We start from the raw sequence: 21059 nt of genomic DNA, 5'->3' as shown, positions 1-21059 counted from the left end.
CCTTTGCATAGGAAATCACTAAGAATGATACCTGGCACTTCAAGATGTTCCTCTTCTAAAAACAAAGCTGAGCAAGTCCAAAACTTTTGCTGTGTCAGAGATGAAAAACAAATAATCATGGAAACCAAACATCCAAATCAGCTTGCAGAAGTTGGCTCATTGTCAGCCTCTAAAGCCTGAATGTAGGGGATTAGTTCACCCAGGAGTTTTCATCTTTGCTACATAGGGATTAGTCACTTCTTTCCTCATCACAGCCTTTGCACACCAAACTGGTATGAAGAAAAACTGACTAAGCTCCTGTCAAAAACCTTGAGTCCTTTATTGCTTCCACATAGTCCTATGGGTAGAAATCCCTGCTGGAAACCCTTTTGATGCAGTTCCCAGAGATAGAAATAGGCAATGTTCATTAGTCTGCTCATGGAGTGATCCCAACAGAGTTGGGGACGGGTTATTTCTAGTGGCCCAAAAAACCCAAACCAGCTCATATGCAGAAGGCACTGCCCTCTACATCCCAAGGGCACAGGATGAGTTGTGAGTCTAGGATTTTTGGTGAGAGACCAGCAACCCAGGATGAGAATAGCAGCTTCTTGTGTTCCTAAAAACCTCTGTATTGCATGGCGATACAGAGATGCCCTTGGCATGGGGGATGGACCAGGAAACAGATGGCAAGTGGAGACTCCAGTACATCACATTGCAGCTAGTTATTTCATTTCACAATTGCCCTGTCCTTGGCCCAAACTCATAGAATCTTATTATTTGCTAAGCACTAGTGAGTGATGGTCTCAGAGCATTTGAATATTTCACTAAGGCCTGGTCTATACTGCTGGTGGATTTTGGCGGCAGTTGACAGGAGATTAGCAAGCTATATAGTGTAGCCTGCATATCTCCCGTCGACTTACTAACTTCTACTTCCCACAGCATCCCCACTGCACTGCACTGATGGGAAATGCCCTCCAGTCGATGCAGAATTAATCATTTTGCAGGGGTGTATTAATGGCATCGATCAGAGGGCACTTCTGGATTCGATTGAGCAGGTCTCCACTGCTGCTCAATCGATGCCATGGAATCAATCCTGCGCCACCGGCAGTGTAGACATACCCTAAGGCCCAATCCCTCAATTAAGTAAACTTAGACCAACCTAAACTTAAAGACTCCAACGACGGGATTACACAACCTCCCTTGGAAGCCTTTTCCAGAGCTTAACTATCCTTATAGTAAGGAGGTTGTTCCTAATATATATCTAAATCTCCCTTGCTGCAAATGAAGCCCATTACATCACCTACCTTGAGTGGACATGGAGAACAATTGATCACCGTCATCTTGCTAATAGCCCTTAACATATTTGAAGAGTGTTATCAGGTTCCTGCATCCCCTCAGTTTTCTTCTCCCAACACTAAACATGCCCAGTTTTATTAAACTTTCTTCAGAGGTCAGGTTTTCTAAAACTTTTATCATGTTGCTCTCCTCCAGACTCTCTCCAATTTGTCCACATATTTCCTAAAGTAAGGTGCGCAGAACTGGATAGAGTACTCCAGCTGAGGCCTCACCAGAGTGGGACAATTTACACGCCCCTCCCCCCCCCATGTCTTAGATATGACATTCCTGTTAATTCACCCCAGAATTATATTCACACCTTTTTCGCAACTGCATCACATCGACTCTCTCTTACTCAATGGGATTGGAGCCTGCAAATAGGAACAGCTGAAGAGACCCGTCCCTTTCACCAAATCTCAATGACACACACAGACAAATTTTCTCTCAGCATCTGACTCCAAACTGCCTGAGGAGAACTGAACATCCACTATGTACCTAAAATAAAAGATTTGTGGGAACAGCTCTCTCCCCTCTCAGAATTACTTAGATTTGGACTGAAAACAGCCCTTTTGCTTACTTAAATGTTCCAAGTGAGACTAACAGATAACTCAGACTCACCCTGTAAATAACTGCTAATATTGCCATGATAATTGAATGCCAGGGTTATAGTTACCTGTTTCCCGTCCCTTTAGAGATTAGAGATCTTCTGAAGAGGTCAAGGGGGACACAGCTGGTACCTGGGTGTGGTTCCAGGAGAGTTCAGTGTACCCCAGAGAGACTCAGCAGCAGTGGGGCTTGTGCAAGCTGTGTATGCTTGTTTCATAAACCCTTCATTTTTAAAACCATCCCTGGTCTGACAGCATAACAATGAAAACCAGATACATGTAAAGGCTGCATTACTGATAGCTAATTTTCTAATACAATCTTGTTCGTTCCACCAGTTTAAAAAGTGAGAACTTTGACTAGAGGCATAAGTGCTTAAACAAAGGGATTGAAGTAAGCAGAGATTTATGGAGTACCCATTGGAAAACAAAGAGAGAGAAATCCCAGCCCCATAAAACTCTCATTGATTTCAGTAGGGCCATGATGTCTCACAGTAGTATACCAAGAGCTGGTCAAATTATGGGGGTGGGAGGAAATTATTTGTGGGTGGAGGTGGGAGCAATTATTCAATAAAAGAATGCCAAAAAAAGAACATATTTGTTAGAAAATTATTAATCGACACTACTTACACAACAGGCTTCTTTAGATTGTAAACTGTAATCCATTCAGGACCAGGATCATCTCTCTGTTTGTAGAATAGTCAGCACAATATCAGATAGGGTATTTTGGTGCTACTATAACAAATATTTACCACAATGACCACTCCAGAATTGTTTATTGAGTGAACTTGTTCCCTCAGTCCAAGAAACGTAGCTCAGCTTTCTGAGATGGCGCCAGTGATGGAAAAATTGGTGCAGAGAAAAAAATGGTAAGAAACCAAACCAGTCATAACAAGGCACTTTTATTAAGAGGAGTGAAGTAGCGCGCATGTCCACATATGTGACAAACAGATTTCATAATTGGACCAAATCCTTAAGTGCTCTATGGTTTTATGGATGCTTTTCCATCAATTCAAGGATGTCAGCATACATACGCTGGGTTGCGTCAAGACCCCAGATGAAATCAACATGGGTCCAGTCAGGAAAATACTTATAGAAAACTAGATTGGTAATTCGAGGGAGTAAAGCTGCAGTGTCCTCTGGGCTTGTAACCAAGTCACGTCCTCCATTCCATAATGCCGTTGGCATGGTCATATCTTCTATCTTATAAAATGGAGGGGTGGTCTGTGGGGACAAAAAGGCAATTTAAAAATCAGACAAATGAAAGTCTGAAGCCTCAATAATTTTTAATCCACATCTATTTGTTAGCTGTGCATTAACATAGGAGTTGCCATAGCAGCCGAGACCAGTGGTCTTTAATTATTATTATGTATTATTGGCATTATAATATATAGGAGCCCTAGTCATGGTCCGAGATTGTATTGTCCCATGCACAAACAGAACAGAAAAACAATCTCTGCCCCAAATTTGTTGCCTTTAATCAACCCACTGTTACCTCAATACCAGGTAGGGTTCTAACCGGTCTGTAGTATTGGGAATCAGGTAATTAGACTAATATCTTTCACTGAGGATGCCTTTGAGGCAGGACATAACATTGGCACTGTTTTAGTTGACCTTTCATTGGCATACCACACAATTTTGCACCGTGGTTCAACTTGCCCATATCATACGAACAACAGACTTCCCCAAGGATCTCTATTTATTCTGATGCTCTTTAATATATATACACACATATGCAGCGAATCTGCTGACCACGTTGGAAACTAAGTTTTCACTGATGACATCTTCCTGGCAATACACCAAAGAAGTTTTGAGGAGTTGGAGTCCTGCCTATCATCTGACCTTGACTTCTTGTCCAAATATTTTTCAAGTGACAACTTAAACTAAAGGCTGTAAAGACTGTGCCATCTTGTTTCCATCCAACTGGTTAACTCCTCCTGACAGCTGCAGATCCTCTTGAAAAATCAGCTAATTATTTCAGCTAATTTTTCTATAGGGATAAAGCTTGACTGCTCTCTGTCCTATCTACAACGTATTGAGAAGACGTGTACTAATATTCTCTTCCACCGGCTTGTAGGCAACTCATGGGATGCTAGCACTGCAACCTTATGGACATCTACCAATGCCCTAATTATTGCACATGTTGAACATTATGCAAAAGTGTGGGGCTCCAGTCATCATTATGGCAAGTTGGACTCAGCGATCAACTCTGCCCTTCATATCATCATTGGTAGGACCTGGTCAACTCCAGTCTCCAAACTCTCAGTCTTGACTGCCAATGCTCCCTCAGAGATTGTGTGTAAAGGCAGGGTCCTGGCCACATTCCTATGCACAGCCAACTCTCAAGACAGCTTACTTCACAATTTCATCTCAAAGCCACACCAAAACCACTGGCTAAAGTCACGATAACCCTTTTCTGAAATAGTTGTGCCTCTCAGGCTGTGCATCAGACACAACCTCTCTAAGCAACAGTGGCAACAGGTAGTGCAAGAGTATATTTGGGATCGAAGGTGTATTTCTTGGGAGATAAACGCCTCAGATAAGCATCCCCTAGTCTCTCTGGATCAGCTCTTGCATGATCATCAGAACCACCATATGAACCTAGAGATCCTTCTTCATTACAACAGGATACCTAGTGTTTATCTGAGTGGTTTCATCTCACACCTAGTCTTGGGGATTCTTGAACTCCCCGTCTTGTCCCTGTGGAGTTCAAGAACAAACAGCATGCCATTTAGTTATGGGCTGCCCTCTTTATCATCATGATGGATAGATGAGTTTGACATCTCCAGATGATGCTGCTGTGAGTGGCTACATCATTTATCCAAGATCTAATTCATCATTTATGCCGTAAGAAGCCATACACCAAAAGAAAAATGCTGTGAGGAAGATGCAAAAAGCCACATCTTGGATAACTATGAAAAACATGCTCACATGAGAAGTTTTGTCCTAACTCCACCAGTGAGAGTTTAGCCTGGGCCCTTAAGTGAGAAAATTTATGTCACATCTTGGTTTTTTGTTTTAATCTTCTCTGAGATAACTGGGATGTTCATGTCTGATATTTAAACCGATTGAGACTTTGCGCCAAGATTTTCCAAATCCTGGTTTAGGTTTCTACATAAGTAGCCTGATTTTGGAAAGTGTCAGCACCCAACATCTCCCACTCACTTCAATCTAAACAAAATCTAAATAATTATAAAAAGGGAAGGGAAAGAGGGATTGTCATTATGTTCAACTGGGGAAAAGAGAAACTGAGGCAGAAGCAGATTAAGTGACTTGCCCATAGTCACACAGAAAGTCTGTGACAGAGATGGAAGTTGAAACCAGATCTCCTAATGGCCAGTTACATGCCTTAAAGCAATGCCACATTTCCTTTATTGCCTTCCTACTCCTGTTTCTGTGTAGGTATATACAGACCCTCTGTGTCTTTGTTACTAGGTGCCTAAATAACTTTCAGGTAGACTATAAGGATTTAATTTCCTTACTTCTGATTCTGACGCTAGGCTCTGTGGCACAAGCTTCCTCATTTTCTGAAATCCTCCTTTCTAAAGCTTAGTGTCCCAGGCCTTGGTTTTGGTAAAATTCTTTTCCCAAGGATGTTCAATTAATTATATTGTGGTCACTATTTCTTACTGCCTCACACACAGTTGTTTCTTGAACCAATTCCTGTGTTTTGTTCAAGATTACGTCAAGAATATCCACTCTACACCACCTGTTCCAAAAAAGAGGTAATTTAGGATGTTAAGTATGACAACTCTGCCCATAATCCAATTTGAACCCTGGTCTCCACAAATGAAAAAGCTAACACACAGAGAAAAAACACAAACTCACCATGCCACTTTGATTTCTGCATATAAACATTCTTAACTTTCAAAATACAAAAAACAAAAAATCTCTTTTCCTTACCTGATTGTATTTATCTTTGTTCTTACAGCCGTAGTCAAAATATTTAAATTCTCCAGATTTAGATACCTAAAAAAGGAAATACACGGGTGTAAAATACAAAACTTAATTAAATTAACTTAATTTGTTCTTCTGCTTGAAAGTGTCATGAAATACTCAAACTAAAGAATAGCACTAATATGCAAAGTTCAACTATTTCTATTAACAAGGAATACATAGCGATGCAACATAAAAGATAAACTGATTTCATAACATTCTTTGAAATCATTCTCAGGCAACTTTTTCCTTTAAAATTACATACTCAAACCTCATATACAAAGATATTCAAAAAATAATGAACACACTCTAATAGAAGCAACTGCTTAGAATCCAGAGTTTTCCAATGTTCCACACCATATACAAAATTAACTGATTTCTATCATGGACTCAGAAAAAAGGAAAACCATCTGAACTGAGAAGACAAGGAGAAGACACACAGATAGTGGTGGACCAGAAAAGAAAAAAGTGATGTGCTGAACTTAAAAAGATCCTTATACAATTATAGACACTAATTTAATTATCTTCTATATGTAAATTGCATCTTTAATTAGCCCTTTCTAGACTAACTAATCTACTCTATCTAGTTACCCATGTGGGTTGAAAGTGATGTATCACCAAGGGCTAAAACGAATACTAGTAAAGAACAATATCATTTCTGTGCTCTGCAGTCCATTTCTCCATTGGCCTTATGCTTCTACCCTGTGTGTCTCCCATTAGTGTGGAATAGTTTTTTCTAAGATTCTAATTCACCGATTTACTGATATCCCAGAATATTAGTGACCATGATGGTTATGATGGAGAAAGAGAACTTCCCAACTGGAGTCAGGTTCCTCATTTAGCAGGACTCCCCTCCCCTTAAGTAATATACTATCATAATCAATCTGAATTTTCCCATTGACTTCCCTGGGAACCAGAATAGGCCCAAGAATGTTTTAGCACTTCTGTTTGTCCACAAATAGCTACAGGGTGTGTAATGAGGTTGAGACACCACATGTGCTAAAGTGATCTAGCTAATCTGACAGCACTAGCCTGTCATATTTTTGTTGCTCACTTCAAGCGTGTGTATGGGATACTTTTTCTAATTATGTCTCTGCTTTGAAGTAGCAATACTTACCTATTAATTAGTTTACCTCTTAAGCAACAAGGCTGGGAAAGGAACTAGCTCCACAGTAGAAGGTAGAAAGGTTCTTTATTGAGTTGCTTTTGTAAAGGGGCTGCTAACCCCATACTGAAAGCTACCGGGGGTTTTATTGTTTTTGTTTTGTTGGCCCTTTCCCAAACCAGGAGAAAGGGGTAGGGCTGAAGAGAAATCAGGATCCTGGGACTGCCAGGTATCCAGGGCCAACGGAGTGAGATCAGCCCTCCAAATCAGCCAGATTAACAGGGCAGGCAGGCAAAAATAGCATCAGTAGCAGGTCCCATCCTCCACGTGTACTAGGACTACAGAGCAGAGCTGGGGAGAGTGTAACAGCATGAACAGCCAGAGAAGCAGCCCAGTCAGAGCAGCCAGGGCAGTAACCAGAGTCGGAGAAGCATTGGAGCGATAGTGTGGAGGAGTCTCCCACTCTCACAGCAGGATCATGTGCACTGGTCTAGGGAGAGAAGAAGAGACAGGCCCCTTTCCCAAACTCTGTCAAGAGGGCATTAAGTGCCAGGGCCAGAGGAGGACATAGCCTGACTGAAGGCCAGAGCCGAAGGTGGACAATGGGTTCTGTCTCAAACACATCCTGGGTCAGTGCCACACCAGCAGCACATCTGGCTCCAAGAAGAAGACAGTGAACTTGTAATTTTGTTGTAACTGTAAAGTTTATTGCACTTGAAAAACTGCTGGATTGTACCTTACCCAAGCCACTTCCTCACAGTGCTTATGCTGTGAAGTGTTCTTTAGTCCCCAAAGAATCGTTTTTGGTGTACATAAATTATATATACACACATTTAAGGGCATTGCAGTGGTCATGGGTTAAGAGGGTAACAAGTGCGTTAGGCATATCATAGGCATAGGTGAGTTACTTAGGTGAGTTAGGCGTATCCATGTCGTCCGTGCCTAGATTTGCCGATGGAGAGACTGAGGTAAACACCCAGGAACTCCTGGGCTCCATACTCCCTGTCTATTGCAAGTCCTGTTCACATGGGGCTGGGATGGATAGGCAAAGTCTTGAATTACCAGGGAGAAGTGAATTGGGGCAGGGACTCAGATTATCACTCAGTTCAGCTGGGGTACTATGTACATAGAGAAATCCCCCTATTTTGGTAGGACAAATTCTCACTTACATTTTGCTGAAGTATACTTTTGAGCCCTAATCCAGTAAAAAAAACAAAAAAACAAAAAACAAACAAACAAACAAAAAAACCAGTACTAAAACCAGTACTAATCTTTAAGTACATGAATACTCCTTTTGAATTCAATGGGACTATGCATATGCTTAATGATTTGCTGGACTGGGGCCTTTTTGTGAGCTTCTTTGTAGAATTCACTCCCTGTGGTCCTGGTTCAGTTGTAAAGATTTCACCTGTAATTAACCAGGCCTCTGGTCCTTTAGGTAAATGCCACAGGGCTATCCTGACAACTATGAACTCTATGGCCAAAGGAACAGCAATTGCATCTGGAGGTAATGGAACTGCCAGTGCTTGAGGAAAAAAATCAGGCAGTTGGAGTTGTCGTCATGGGATTATGTGATTACCTAGGAGAAGAGTGCATTTCTTTTGCCATACTTTTTGGAGTGGATTGGAGGACTGGGCCAGAAATCTGATGAGGTTCAACAAGAATAATTTCAGAGTCATGAATTTAGGATAGACAAATCCCATGCACTGCAACTGACTGGGGACTGACTGGTTAGGCAGCAGCTTTGCAGAAAAGAATCTGGGGGTTACAATGGAAAAGAAGCTGGATATGAGTCAACTGTGTGCCCTTATTGTCAGGAAGGCTAGCATCATATTGGGCTGCATTAGTAAGAGCATTGCCAGCAGATTGAAAGAAGTGATTATTCCCCTCTATTTGGCATTGTTGAGGCCACATTTTGTGTATTGTGTCCAGTTTTGGGCTCCCCACTACACGAAGGATGTGGACAAGTTGGAGAAAGTCCAGCGGAGGGCAACGAAAATTATTAGGGGGCTGGAGCATGTGATTTATGAGGAGAGACTGAGGGAAACTGGGTTTGTTTAATCTGCAGAAGAGAAGAATGATGGGGGGGATTTGATAGCAGCCTTCAACTACCTGAAAGGGGGTTCCAGGGAGGATGGAGCGAGGCTGTTCTGTGGTGGCAGATGACAGAACAAGGAGCAATGATCTCAGATTGCAGTGGGGGGAGGTCTAGGTTGGACAGTAGGAAAAATTTTTTCACTAGGAGGGTGGCGAAGCACTGGAAAGGGTTACCTAGGGAGGTGGTGGAATCACCATCCTTAAAGGTTTTTAAGGCCCGGCTTGACAAAGCCCTGGCTGAGATGATTTAATTGAGGTTGGTCCTGCTTTGAGCACGGGGTCAGAATAGATGACCTCCTGAGGTCCCCTTCCAAACCTAATATTCTATGACTTTTCAAGAATTCTGTGGAGAATCCAGCTTTCCAGTTTCTCACTTTTAACTACCATCCAGTACTGTTAAAAATCATTCATCCTCACTAGAATCATAGAAGGTTAGAGTTGGAAGGGATCTCAGAAGGTCATCTAGTCCAACCCCCTGCTCAAAGCAGGACTAACCTTAGCTAAATCATCCCAGCCAGGGCTTTTCTCAAGTCACAGCTTAAGAACCTAAATAAATCTAAACCTTAAAAACTAGGATATTAGCACTTTTGAGTGTATTTAAAGATTGATCCAGGGAGAAATCAAGCACTTTCAACTCCTATTAGTCCCAGGATACAGTTCTGAGTCTCGGAGGTCATGCATACAGTAGGAAAAATTGTCTGCTCAATTCACTGAGGTTTGGAAAAATTGTAGTATAAGCTTAGTTAATTTTTCTCCATCCTCCCTTCTCCTTCAAAAAGGATGTACAATAAAACAGCTATATTTATTACATTGCAGAAATTTTTTCTCTATTCTGCTTGTATTGATTCTTTCATTTTCTTTGGATCATCAGAATTCTTCTTTTTACCTACAAATTTATAAAAATTAAACATAAAAAAAAAAAAAAAAAAAAAAAAAACCCAAGCAGATACCTGATTATTGAGAAGGTTCTAAATGACCCTGTTAAATGTAATACCAAACCTCAGTTTCTGATAGTAAAGGGAGATGATTATTTCATTGATAAATGGATGATTTTCTGCTATACAAATTTTTAACTAACGTGTGAAAGTAAGAGTCAAGCCAAATTATAAATCATCATCCATTAGTACAGTATATTTACTTTAAAAGAAGACATGGTTAAACAGTGCAATAATATCAGAAACTCTACCTGGCCCCAGTGGATTATATTTTTTACAGATGTATAATCTGGAAAACTTGCTACAAACACATCTGCTCGGCTCTGCAAGAAAAAATATTGTTACACAGTATTCACTCTTTAAGTGAAGTAAATAAGGACAAAATTCTACTTAAACTTAACATTCAATTCAGTTTGACTTATCCATGCTTTAGTCATAGGACACAATTTAAAATAGAAATTTTTATCACAGTAAATCAAATAAACTTTACAAGAAACCCAAAGATAAAAATGTGAAAGTCAAAAAAGCATATCCATTCCAAACACAGCCCCATTTCCATCCCCCTCCCCCTAACAAAAGCCCGAGAGAACAGTTGGAGCTTACCTCTAGACCAGAAAGTCATTATTTACAAGATTTAAAATGGGTTTTCATTAAGTGCATGAATTTAGCTCTACAAAAGGCAAGTGCAGCAGCAGCTGAGCCCAAATTTTGTACTGGAGATGTCATTACACAGCAAAATTTCAGTAGTTTACTGGGTTTGGCCTTGTGGCCTTTGGGAAAGAAGCTGAAGGAAGAAGCCAGGCAGAGACAGAAGCCTGCAGGAACAGCTGCAGAAGCAGCTTAAGCAGAGACTAGGCAGAGAAGAGGGTAAAAGGAAGCCCAGCAGGGCCCCCCCAATTACCCAGAACTGTGCAGAGGAGAATTCTCCCCATGATCCCAAGGTCTTTGGGCATCCTCACTCCTTTTCCCTCTTCCACATGCCATGGGGCTTGAAGAAAACAACTTCAGGGAGAAGCCAACCAGAGACTGGAGCCAGCAAAGCAACTGCAGAAGTATCTTAAACAGGGACTGACTGACACAGATTGTCTGTTTAATATGATTGATTGACACTGTTTCATCTAATCGCCTTCCGCCCCCTGCTTCAAACTCTGCACCTTAGCATCACTCCACACCTGTCCATCCTATCTTCCTCCCCTCCCTCTTCTCACCTGTTCTGTCCCCTTCATTGCTATGCCTTGCTTTTCTTTCCATTTAGCTAATGCCTTCCTAACAGAAATCATAATTAAAAACTCCCTGAATTAACATGACAATTGATACCAGCACATGATTCTCTTGGCTTGTGTGCGCTATCCCTTTTCTTACCCTCTTGTGTGTGTTTTCTCTATTTAGACTTCCAGGTCTTTCACGCACAGATGGTCTACTACCCTGTGTCTGTATACTGCCTAGGACAATGGGGCCTGATCTTGGTTGTTCCTAGAAACTATCGTAATAGACAAGAGTCATAATAAGACAAGCAAACCCACGTGAACCTAAACCAGAACTACTATAGATCCTAGTCACCCACGTTATTATGCAAACCCATTGTATTCAGAATTCATCTCCTTGACATAGCAATGGCACCTCCAGGAAAGGGATCAAAACTGACATTTCAAACATTTGCAAAAAAGAGAAAAAAATAAAATCAATTTTTCTAAGCTGCAATAAAGAAAGAAAAGTGCTTCAGCAGCAATTACGGGGAACAGATGAGCCAAATTTAATTTAATTAGTACTAGACTGTATTGGGCACTGCCCTGCAATTCACCTTCTACACAATGCTCACTGTGACAAAAAAAAAAAAAAAAGAACCACCCCAAGCGCTGAAACAGTCTAAAGAACTAATTATCTCATTGCAAGAAAGATATTTATATTAAGCTCTCCAGGACAGGGACTTTTTCTACACTTCTACAGCACCTAGCAGTGTGGGACTGCCATCCTGACTGAGAGTTTTGGGCACCAAAGTTATATGTTGTTGTTGATGATGATGGTATGTTCCACAAGCACTTTGAAACTAAGAAGCTAACTTCTGCAGATCAGTAAACTAGGATTGTTACTATACATACCACATTTAAGTTTTTCTCATTAAATCCACCTAAAATAAAAAAAAGGGCTTGGATGCAAAGTTGGTCTATTAGTCCAGTTCCGCACACCTTGGCGGTAAGTGATTTCAGTCTCGCACTTAACAGACAGAATTCTTTCTTGCCAAAAAAAATCTGAGGAAATATAAAGAGGGATTGTTCACCACGACTCTTAAATGCATTGCTTATTATTACTTTCTTATAACACCTCACAAGTAGGTAAGAGTCTCAGAAAGACTCAGGTAAAGAATTAAATTTGTTGGGATGTTCACAGCTTTATCCTAGCCAAGAATCCTTTCACATACAGTTAGTATTCATTTCAGTACTAGTAAAATGCCAGAGCCTCTCCTCTTGTTTCACCTGCGGAGGGGGATCAGCATCCTTCCCATTTTATAATGGGAGAACATTAGAATTTTTTCCACGAGCTCTACTATAATTTTAGATGGTATTAATTAAATTCATCTCAGTAATTTGTTCTAACATCACACCTTTTAATCCTAGCCTATAGGAGACCTTTCTGTTTAAGGAGTTGTAGGATCTCTGAGCCAAAATTTCCCAATCTTTAAAATGGGGTTCATGTGACAGACCTACTTCTGGAATAATATTTGTGGAGTGCTGTATTAATTCTGAGGAAAGCTCAAGAACTGTCGTCTCTCTGCCCTTATTTTTGTGGGAGTGTTACCTCCTTTTTTCCTCATACTTTACAGTCTTTGAAAGAACATGCTACTCCTCATGACTGAATCTTTGTGCAAAATGGGGGTTTTTCAGGCTTTTGGATGTTTGTCAGTGAAATTCAGACTTGATATTCTGGCCCCCTTCTCCCCTCAAAAAAAATCAAATTTCAGGTGTGCAAAACTCTAGTGGAATACTTTGGTGAAAAACATTCAATTAGTTTTACACACACACACACGCACGCACGCACACACACACACACACCCCACCCCCACCCCCCAGTTTCTCATAATCCTAGTTTCTCTTTGCTTGTCACACTATTGTTGCATGATGCGTGGTAAATATGTTTGCATACATATTGTTCTGCATGGGAAATGTACATATAACACTCCTGTGTGCATACAGGCTACAGATCCCAAATTTCCATTTAGTGACTTTTCATGTATCTATAATTATTCATTAAAGTAATGAAATATGGAAGATTCTACATACCCTTAAAATACCAGTAGGAAGACGTATCAGTTGTGTCAGAGGGGCTTTGCTTTTGTTTAATGTGTATGCAGGAGCCAAGGCAAAAAATATTTTGATTTTTTGAGCCAGTTGAGGCAATGCTGAAATTGCAATGAAAGCTGAGGAAGCAAAAGAGATTAATGAAAGCCATCTTAGAACCAAATTACAACATACAACAACCCTGTATATACAGGTAGATCTGTGCCTGTGCCAGTTCAGACACTCAGTTTGATTAAGGTAAGTGTTAATCTCAGACCTCAATGTATATTTTGTTTGTAAGAAATCAGAACTAATGCAGAAAGTTGAAGATCATTCAGGGTAAACACAAGATAAGATCTTTTCCCATTAGCTGGAACTACAGGTATCTGATAGTAAATTAACGGCAATATTTGCTAACCACAGGCAATCTTTTCTCCGTGTTTGTCTCAGAATATGCTAGAAAACAACAGTTTCCATACTGTATATTTCTGACGACGGTTGGATTCTCTTCCATATTATCAAAAATTTTTAAAATACAATGAAAACAAAAACCCAGCTAATACAGTGTTCCCTCCTTATTCATAAGGCTGGATCACATACAAATAGTTGGAAGAATGTTTGGGATAATGTGAGGGTCCCAAGAACATTCTAAGAATTTAACAACAAGAAGAGGAAAACAACCTTAACATGATTATCATTTGTGTATCTAGTTCCAATATTGAGATCAATAATCTCAATTGCATCCATCTCCTTTTCTGCCCATTCAGCTCCCTTCTCAAAATTGTGGTCTCCTCTCTCTCCTTCCCAAGACTATGTCCCATTGGGAATTGCTTTCTCATTCATGCACAACTGAATGGAAGTGGAGAGCAACGATGCACCCGTTTTGACCAAAATCTTGTTATAAATGCATGTGAAAAATATTCAGAGTGAGATAACAGACCCAATCAAACCTCAGCTATGAAATAGGGACAAAAAGACAAAACACATTTAGTTGTCTTCTTCCGAACGTACCTATTGTGCAGCCCTGAGAATACCCAACGTAATACAGGCTCTGCTGCCCAGTTTTCTGCAGAATGAAGTCTATCAGTGCTGGAAGGTCATACATGGCCATTTCATGAAAACTGCAACACAAAAAGATAAAGCTGCTTGCATGACTGAGTTGTAATTCCTGCTCCTGTGCAGCACTTACATGCAATTACTGAGCCACACATCTGTCCGTTAAATAAAAATAAGTGTAGTTTTGGATGTGGATGGCTTCTTTTGCTGTTTGTTTTGTTCTGGGTTGTGAATTATGAGACAAAAAGGAGTTTTTATATAAAGTGAGGCATTAAGAGTCCCAGTTGAGTAGGTAGTATGCAAGCAGGCTTCTTTACGTTATTATTTAGTATATGTCTATCATATCCCCTCTTATTTCTCCTCTCTAAACTAATAATCTCAGTCTTTTCTGCTTCTCTTCGCAGGGAAGTCTCCCCATGCATATAACCCGAGACCTCTATTTCTGCTATATCCTTTTTGAGATAGCGTGACCATACTCAAATGCAATATTACAGGTACAGGCATTGATTTATATTGTTGCTCCTATTTCCAACACCAATGCCTGTTCTGATCGCAATGTTTCTCCTCTGTTGAACAGTAGAATTCAAGGGCCTGGCAGGTTGGTTTCCAGTGCAGTAGAAACCCATGACTGAATCTGGGTCCCTTTTTTATGTAATTTGATTTATTTACATGTATATACCAGGCCTGTTTGAAATGGTCAAACAGCATGCAGATCAATGACTTCTTCCAGCTCCACACCAGTAACTGGTGCTCAGAGAGCAACCCTACTTACACCGGACCCTAGTCAAGACCCAGGGCAAAGAGCAAACACTTCTGCTCATACTCCATCTCTCCCTAAGCTGCCTCTATACAAAGCACATCATTGTACTTCTTTTGTTGACCACTGTCTGTCTTATCTACTAGGTGCTTAACTCCAAGTTATAGGCTCTCTGTTGCTATTGAAACTGGCTGAAAAATTTCCGACAGAACTGTTTTTCATTGGAAAATTTGTCAAAATTTGATAAAATTTCATTTAGAAAAAACCCATAGTGAAATATTTATAAATTATATTACAATGTAATATAACATTTTTTAAAAAGTTGAAATCTAAAGAGTTTGACTGACTGGAATAAAAAACAACTTTATTTCTTGGGAAAATTCAGTGTTTTGTACACATTTGGAACAGAAGCAAATTTTGAAATTGCAGAATTTTCTGTGAAACACTATTTCCAGTTCCCACACAGCTCTACATATTATTTAGTTAGATAGCTCCAAGCACAGAGGGGCACTGATCTTGGTTAGGGCCTAACGAGCTCATTAAAGTAAGACGATCTATGCTGACATACAGTTAGCTTACTGCATAGCAAAGTATTAGTGCATGTGTGAAGTATGGTTTTTAAACACTTGTAACTTAGCTAAATCCTTTTTTTCACTGGATAGTGAAAATGTACCTCTGTGACACAGGGAATATGTACTTGCCAAGAATTAAGTTCTGTCGTCTCCCACTGAAGTACTAGAGCTGTTAAAAAGGTTTGAGAAACTTATTTATAATGACTTAAGTGTTGTTTTTCAATGACTCCATCTTCCAAAGCACCTGAACTATTTTCCTCAAATGTTCAACAGCAATATTTATTCCCAAGTGAAAAAAACAGGGAAACCTTTCATCTCAAAAGGCAAATGTAAAGAGATAAATTGCTGGCACATCCTCATAAGGAAATGCTTGTTCACATAAATTATAGGCATCTTTTACATGTTCTTTTTATTATATATTACAATCAAAAAGTGCCAAATTCAGTAGTTTCTTTCCAGTTCAGCTTACCTGAAATCCCAAAATTTCTCTTGGTCAATTGAAAGGTTCTGGTGTCTTCTAGACCAAGCATTCCCTCTGTTGTTTCCTATCCAAACATCATAGCCTGCATCTGCTAATATGAAGCCCAGGCTGTTATTGGGCAAATTGGAAACCCAGTTGCTACCTTCTAAAAGAAGACCATGCAGCAGTAACACAGCCAGCTTTGGGCCTGGAAATTAAAAATAATGGAATATTTCACAAAAACAGGAATTCTGTAACATGGTAATAATGTAACACTGATTCCTCTTCCAGCCAAAGTCTACAAGAGTAGGCAAATATTCCCTGACTTGATTACAACAAACCTTTGCAATAAATTGCTTTAATATTTCATTATACAGGTCAGGGAACTGATTGAGAAAGGCAAAGTAACTTCCTTAATTCCTTAAGTAACATAGTGCAGAGCCAGGAATACAACCGAAGACCTCCTGATTCCCAATGCTCTGCTCATATCTGTGGACCACGTTGTCTTACTCCAAATGGCTGAGCATCAACGTCTCCCAATTATCCCAGTCCCATTCAGTTGCAGTTGTCAATGTTTGGTAATTCGAATAATCAGGAACTAGGTGTCTCAATTTGGGCATCCAGAAAATGAGAACACAATTAGTTGCCACATGTGAAAATTGTGCTCTCGTTGTCTTTCCCGCCCTCACACAGTGATATTTGTCTGTGGCAGAGCCAGGGATAGGAACTAGCTCTTCTGGACAGTACACAACTCTCATTTGAGTACACAGTGCAGCACTGTCCAAAATTTGATTTCAGTCTTTCTAGAGCTCTGCAGCATAAGTCTGAGTAGCACTAAGCTCAGCCAGTACATCCCAGCAAGGGCAATGTGCACAGAATAATTTTGGACTCTTCTCTGTTTACATCCTAAGTTTGAGACTTGCTCCTACTTTGAGCTGTTCATTAGGGCTCAGTCCTGGACTCTGAACATAGAGAAACTCCTGCAATAAATTCCTCTTCTTAGATTTAGCCGTTTTCATTGTTGAAATGATTTACCTTGGAACAACTCTAGTTTTCCAGAATTTTTGACTTGCTGAGAAACAAGAATTTACAGTTCGTAATCAAGCTTCGCCAACACCCACGTCTTTGCCATCCTGTTCTCCACCATCAGTCCCTCTCAGGGAAAAAGTTCCAACACCCAAAGGATATGGGAAAGACCATAACAGATTAGCAAGAGTTGTTCAGGTAAACATTTATTCTCAGGAATAAAACATTTTCCCAATATGATGAAGGGGAGAGTTTTACATCCCATCAAGGTATTGATTCATTCTCCACTGAAGCAGGGGGTGAGAATGCAACCTCCCTGAATAAAAGGACTAGACTGGCTACTAATGCATTTCCTTTAAGCATGAAAAGGCAGGGTATCACCACAGAAGAGCTATTTGAATTGGTAACTTGGGTCCACAGGTCCTCCCAGAGCAGACTGCCACTAAGATAAGAAGAACTAGCACATTACCGGAAAGCCCTGGCTATACCCCCTTCCTGCCATAGCATCTTCTAGGCAGATCTTCCATCAGCATCTCTCAGGGCTGAAACAACACCCCCTAAGAATTTCTTAGTTCCTGTGAAAGTAGCCATACCTGTCTCCCTGGGATTTTCTTTGCCATGAGGAATTCTGTTTGTGCTAAGATAATAGCCGTCAGCTGTTAGAACGTCATACTCCTCACTCGGGTAACCTTTGTACAGGATCTTCTCACTCTACAGAATGAAAATGAAGATTTTTGCCTAAATTCTATTTTTTATATCCTTTTCATCTATTATCTCATGCAGGGATGAGGGTTAAAAAATAGGTTTTATTTTGGCTTCATTTCCAGGAACCTGAACACTGCAGTTAAGCCTAAAAAACAACACTGAACAAAACCTTAATACTGAAAGAGTTATCCTCTCTCGCTGTATTTTTAAAACGGCTTAATCCAGGAAACATTGGAAATCTTCCCAGAGAACGTAGTCTATTGGTTTCCAGCTCAGTTCCCAGACCATGGAAGTTCAGAGAAGGCTGAATTCAGAAAAGCATCTGAAAATTTAGAATTTTATCTTAATTTTAGTCTATAAAAGGTTTACACATTTTCCTGTCACTTATCCACACATTAAACCCAGAGAGGAAGTGTTAGCAAGAATAAGCATTCAGAAACCTACGGTGGCAGCAGGTTTTAGTGGGATCAAGAGTAAGAAATGTGAACAAAAATTGAAAAAGGGAGACATTGAATTTTTGAGTCCAATCAAAAGAGGGAAGAAGTTTGGTGAGTGGAAATAAGACTGGGTTCCAATGTTTCACTTGTTCGGAATACAAATACTCCAATCCAATGGAATAAATTAGAGGCTGAGGTCACTGCTGAATCCTGAAAAAAGCCATCTTTAAAAACTCTGAAAAGCCTGGCGATAAGAAGCAGAGAAGGCAGCAGACCTCTGAAAGCTTTTATCAAACCTGACAAATAAAAGTTTGCTCAGGAGTCATTTTATAGAAACAAGAAAGATCTAAGTGCACATGAATCAATGTATGGTGCACACTGCCCAGCTGCTCTGCCGTTAGGAGCCTCTCTTGATAATAAGCAAAATGAGGCACTAGGAAGTCTGAACCCTTCCCTCTACCACTTCCTACAGCCTCCTGTTCCTACAACCCTGCTATTATACATTGTAAATATAATCCACATAGGTTGAATATAATAATGTAACTTAACTACTAAGAAAAATTAGCCATCCAAACCATTTAGTGAATAGTTGGTATAAGTAATACATTTGCAGTATCAGGAACTGCACATGGAAAAGAGTTCTGAATTCAGCAAAAAATTTATTCCCCATGAACAATCTAACCAGCCCTATTTTTACACACTTCAAGAATCCTAAGACTACAGAAGGTTCAAAATGCAGAAGAAAGACCATGTCTCTTCCTCTGCTCGGGATGGTGTGGTGCCAGTTGAGAACCAAGAAATAGGAATGCCTTACAGATGGACTCATCAGCATCCTCAACAGTGAGAAACTGAGCTCTGTGAAACTCCCCATCCTCATCAACACAACACGACTCTTGCCAAGGGAAGGCAGACTGGTGTTTGTAAGTGGACCTTTTTTACTCATCCAGTCACAAGCCAGCAATAACCAGCTAACATTTGTAAAGTGACATTAACTGCGCTGGGCCAGAGAGGGAAAGGGACTATATTTGGTTCTGATCCTGCAAATAGCTGAGCCCTGCATCTTATATGATCAGGCCCTTTATGGGTTATTTGTGTATGATCCGGGGACATTTTATATAACTAAAAGATGAAATGGTACAAACTCATGATCAGTGGTTAAAGGTGGATGTGAATTTCTGATACACAGGGATGTCAGATTAGATCCTTAAACAGGAAAAATTCTTTTTAGGAGAGAGAGAGAGTTTTGGTACTTACGGTCTTGCTCATACTGATAATCCTAAAAGGAGTTCCAGGACTCACCCTTATAACAACTTTCTCTCAGGCTTCCAAGATATAAAAGCACCTGTGATTCATTAATACTATTACACAATATCAAGTTTATGTTTATAAATAGCAGCATTACAATTTTTTAATCAAGTGATGTAACATGTTAGTGAAATCAGAAATTACTCTCTGCCAATTCAGTTTTTATACCACTTGGAGAAAGCCTCAGAACAGAACAATGTAAAAAGCTATTCTCTTATGTTTCCTTTATTTTTGATCACACTGAAGTCAATTCAGATCAGTGGTGAAACTCCACACATTACAGACAAGTTTGGTGTAACTGAAACCAGACCATAGCCAGTACCCATCGTAATCTCTGCTCTAGAGAAGGCAGATTAGATTGGACCCTTTTGGAAAAATGGAGAGTGAAGGTAAGTGCTGGAGACCTGGGAGAATTTTGGTTAAAGGATAAATCTGTTACTATAGAAACTGTAAAGCACATTGCATAAACAACAGTGAACACATTCCATTATTTCCAAACTTTCTCCAATAAGAAACTTACAATATTCATAAATGCTTCAGGATTCCCATGGCCACTGCTTATGAGTTCTTCTGGATTTGCAATTCCTTGTGTCAGGTATGTCACCAGAATGAACAGCCACATGTTGACCTTGTGCAAAATTAATTTATCCATCAATACTTTTGGTGGAAGCACACATTCCAAAAAAAAAAAAAGGCACCGTCCAATGCTGAAGAAAGTCCGTGGGGAAACAAAGCCAGCAGTTTCTAAGGAAGACAATATTAAACATATGACTGACAAATCTCCTGATGTGAAGGAAAGACAGGAAGAATCATCAGAGACCAATAAGGGGTTGTTTAATGGCCTTAAAATCAAAAAGGAATCCTACAAGAAGTGGAAATATTGAGAAATTGATAAGAAGGAATAGAAAAGAATAGCAGAAGCATGTAGGGATAAAATCAGAAAGGTGAAGGCAATAAGTTACAGTAAGTTACACTTAGCAAGGGACATAAAAGATAATAAGAGGTTCTTTAAATACCCTAGGAGCAAGAGAAAGATGAAAAAACGTGTAGATCTTCTGCTTAGGGGGAAAGAGCTCTAATAACAGAAGGTATCAAGAAGTCTGAGGTGCTTAATGTCTATTTGGCTTCAGTCTTCATTAAAAAGAAGAATGGTGACAATTTACTCAACAATTAATATTAACAACAAAGGGGAAGGAACAAGCCAAAATATGGAATGAACAGGTTGAAGACTATTTAGATAAGTTAAAATACTGAAATTGGCAGGGCCTGATGAAATTCATCCTTGTGTAATTAAGTAACTAGCTCAGCAATCGTCTTCAAGAACTCAGAGAATGGGTGAGGTCCCAGAGGGCTAGAGATGAAGGGAAAACAGTACCTGTCTTTAAAAAGGGAACAAAGACAACCCAGGGAATTATAGACCAGTCAACCTAATTTCAATACCTGGAAAAATACTAGAACAAATTATTAAACAGCCAAT

The 21059-nt window shown here is 39.9% G+C and overlaps 1 protein-coding gene across 1 annotated transcript; it reads right to left on the bottom strand.

The window, feature by feature from the left end:
• Window positions 1–2804: 2804 nt before the first annotated feature.
• Window positions 2805–20204, bottom strand: LOC137156270 (lipase member M-like). The gene is made up of 9 exons (XM_067552991.1): window positions 20103–20204; window positions 17729–17846; window positions 16119–16317; window positions 14276–14385; window positions 13268–13404; window positions 12089–12238; window positions 10241–10312; window positions 5820–5885; window positions 2805–3140 (listed from the first exon to the last, which is right to left on the bottom strand). Exons 1-9 carry the CDS (start codon window positions 20202–20204, stop codon window positions 2907–2909), a joined length of 1188 nt encoding a protein of 395 aa, XP_067409092.1. The 3' UTR covers window positions 2805–2906.
• Between the last annotated feature and the right edge of the window lie 855 nt (window positions 20205–21059).

Source organism: Emydura macquarii, unplaced genomic scaffold (genome assembly GCF_026122565.2).
Source record: "Emydura macquarii macquarii isolate MOO-44397 ecotype Brisbane River unplaced genomic scaffold, CSIRO-AGI_Emac_v2 contig_1390, whole genome shotgun sequence".
NCBI lineage: Eukaryota > Metazoa > Chordata > Testudines > Chelidae > Emydura > Emydura macquarii.
The sequence above is the reverse complement of the archived record's forward strand: the minus strand, read 5'-3'. Positions and strand labels throughout refer to the sequence as shown.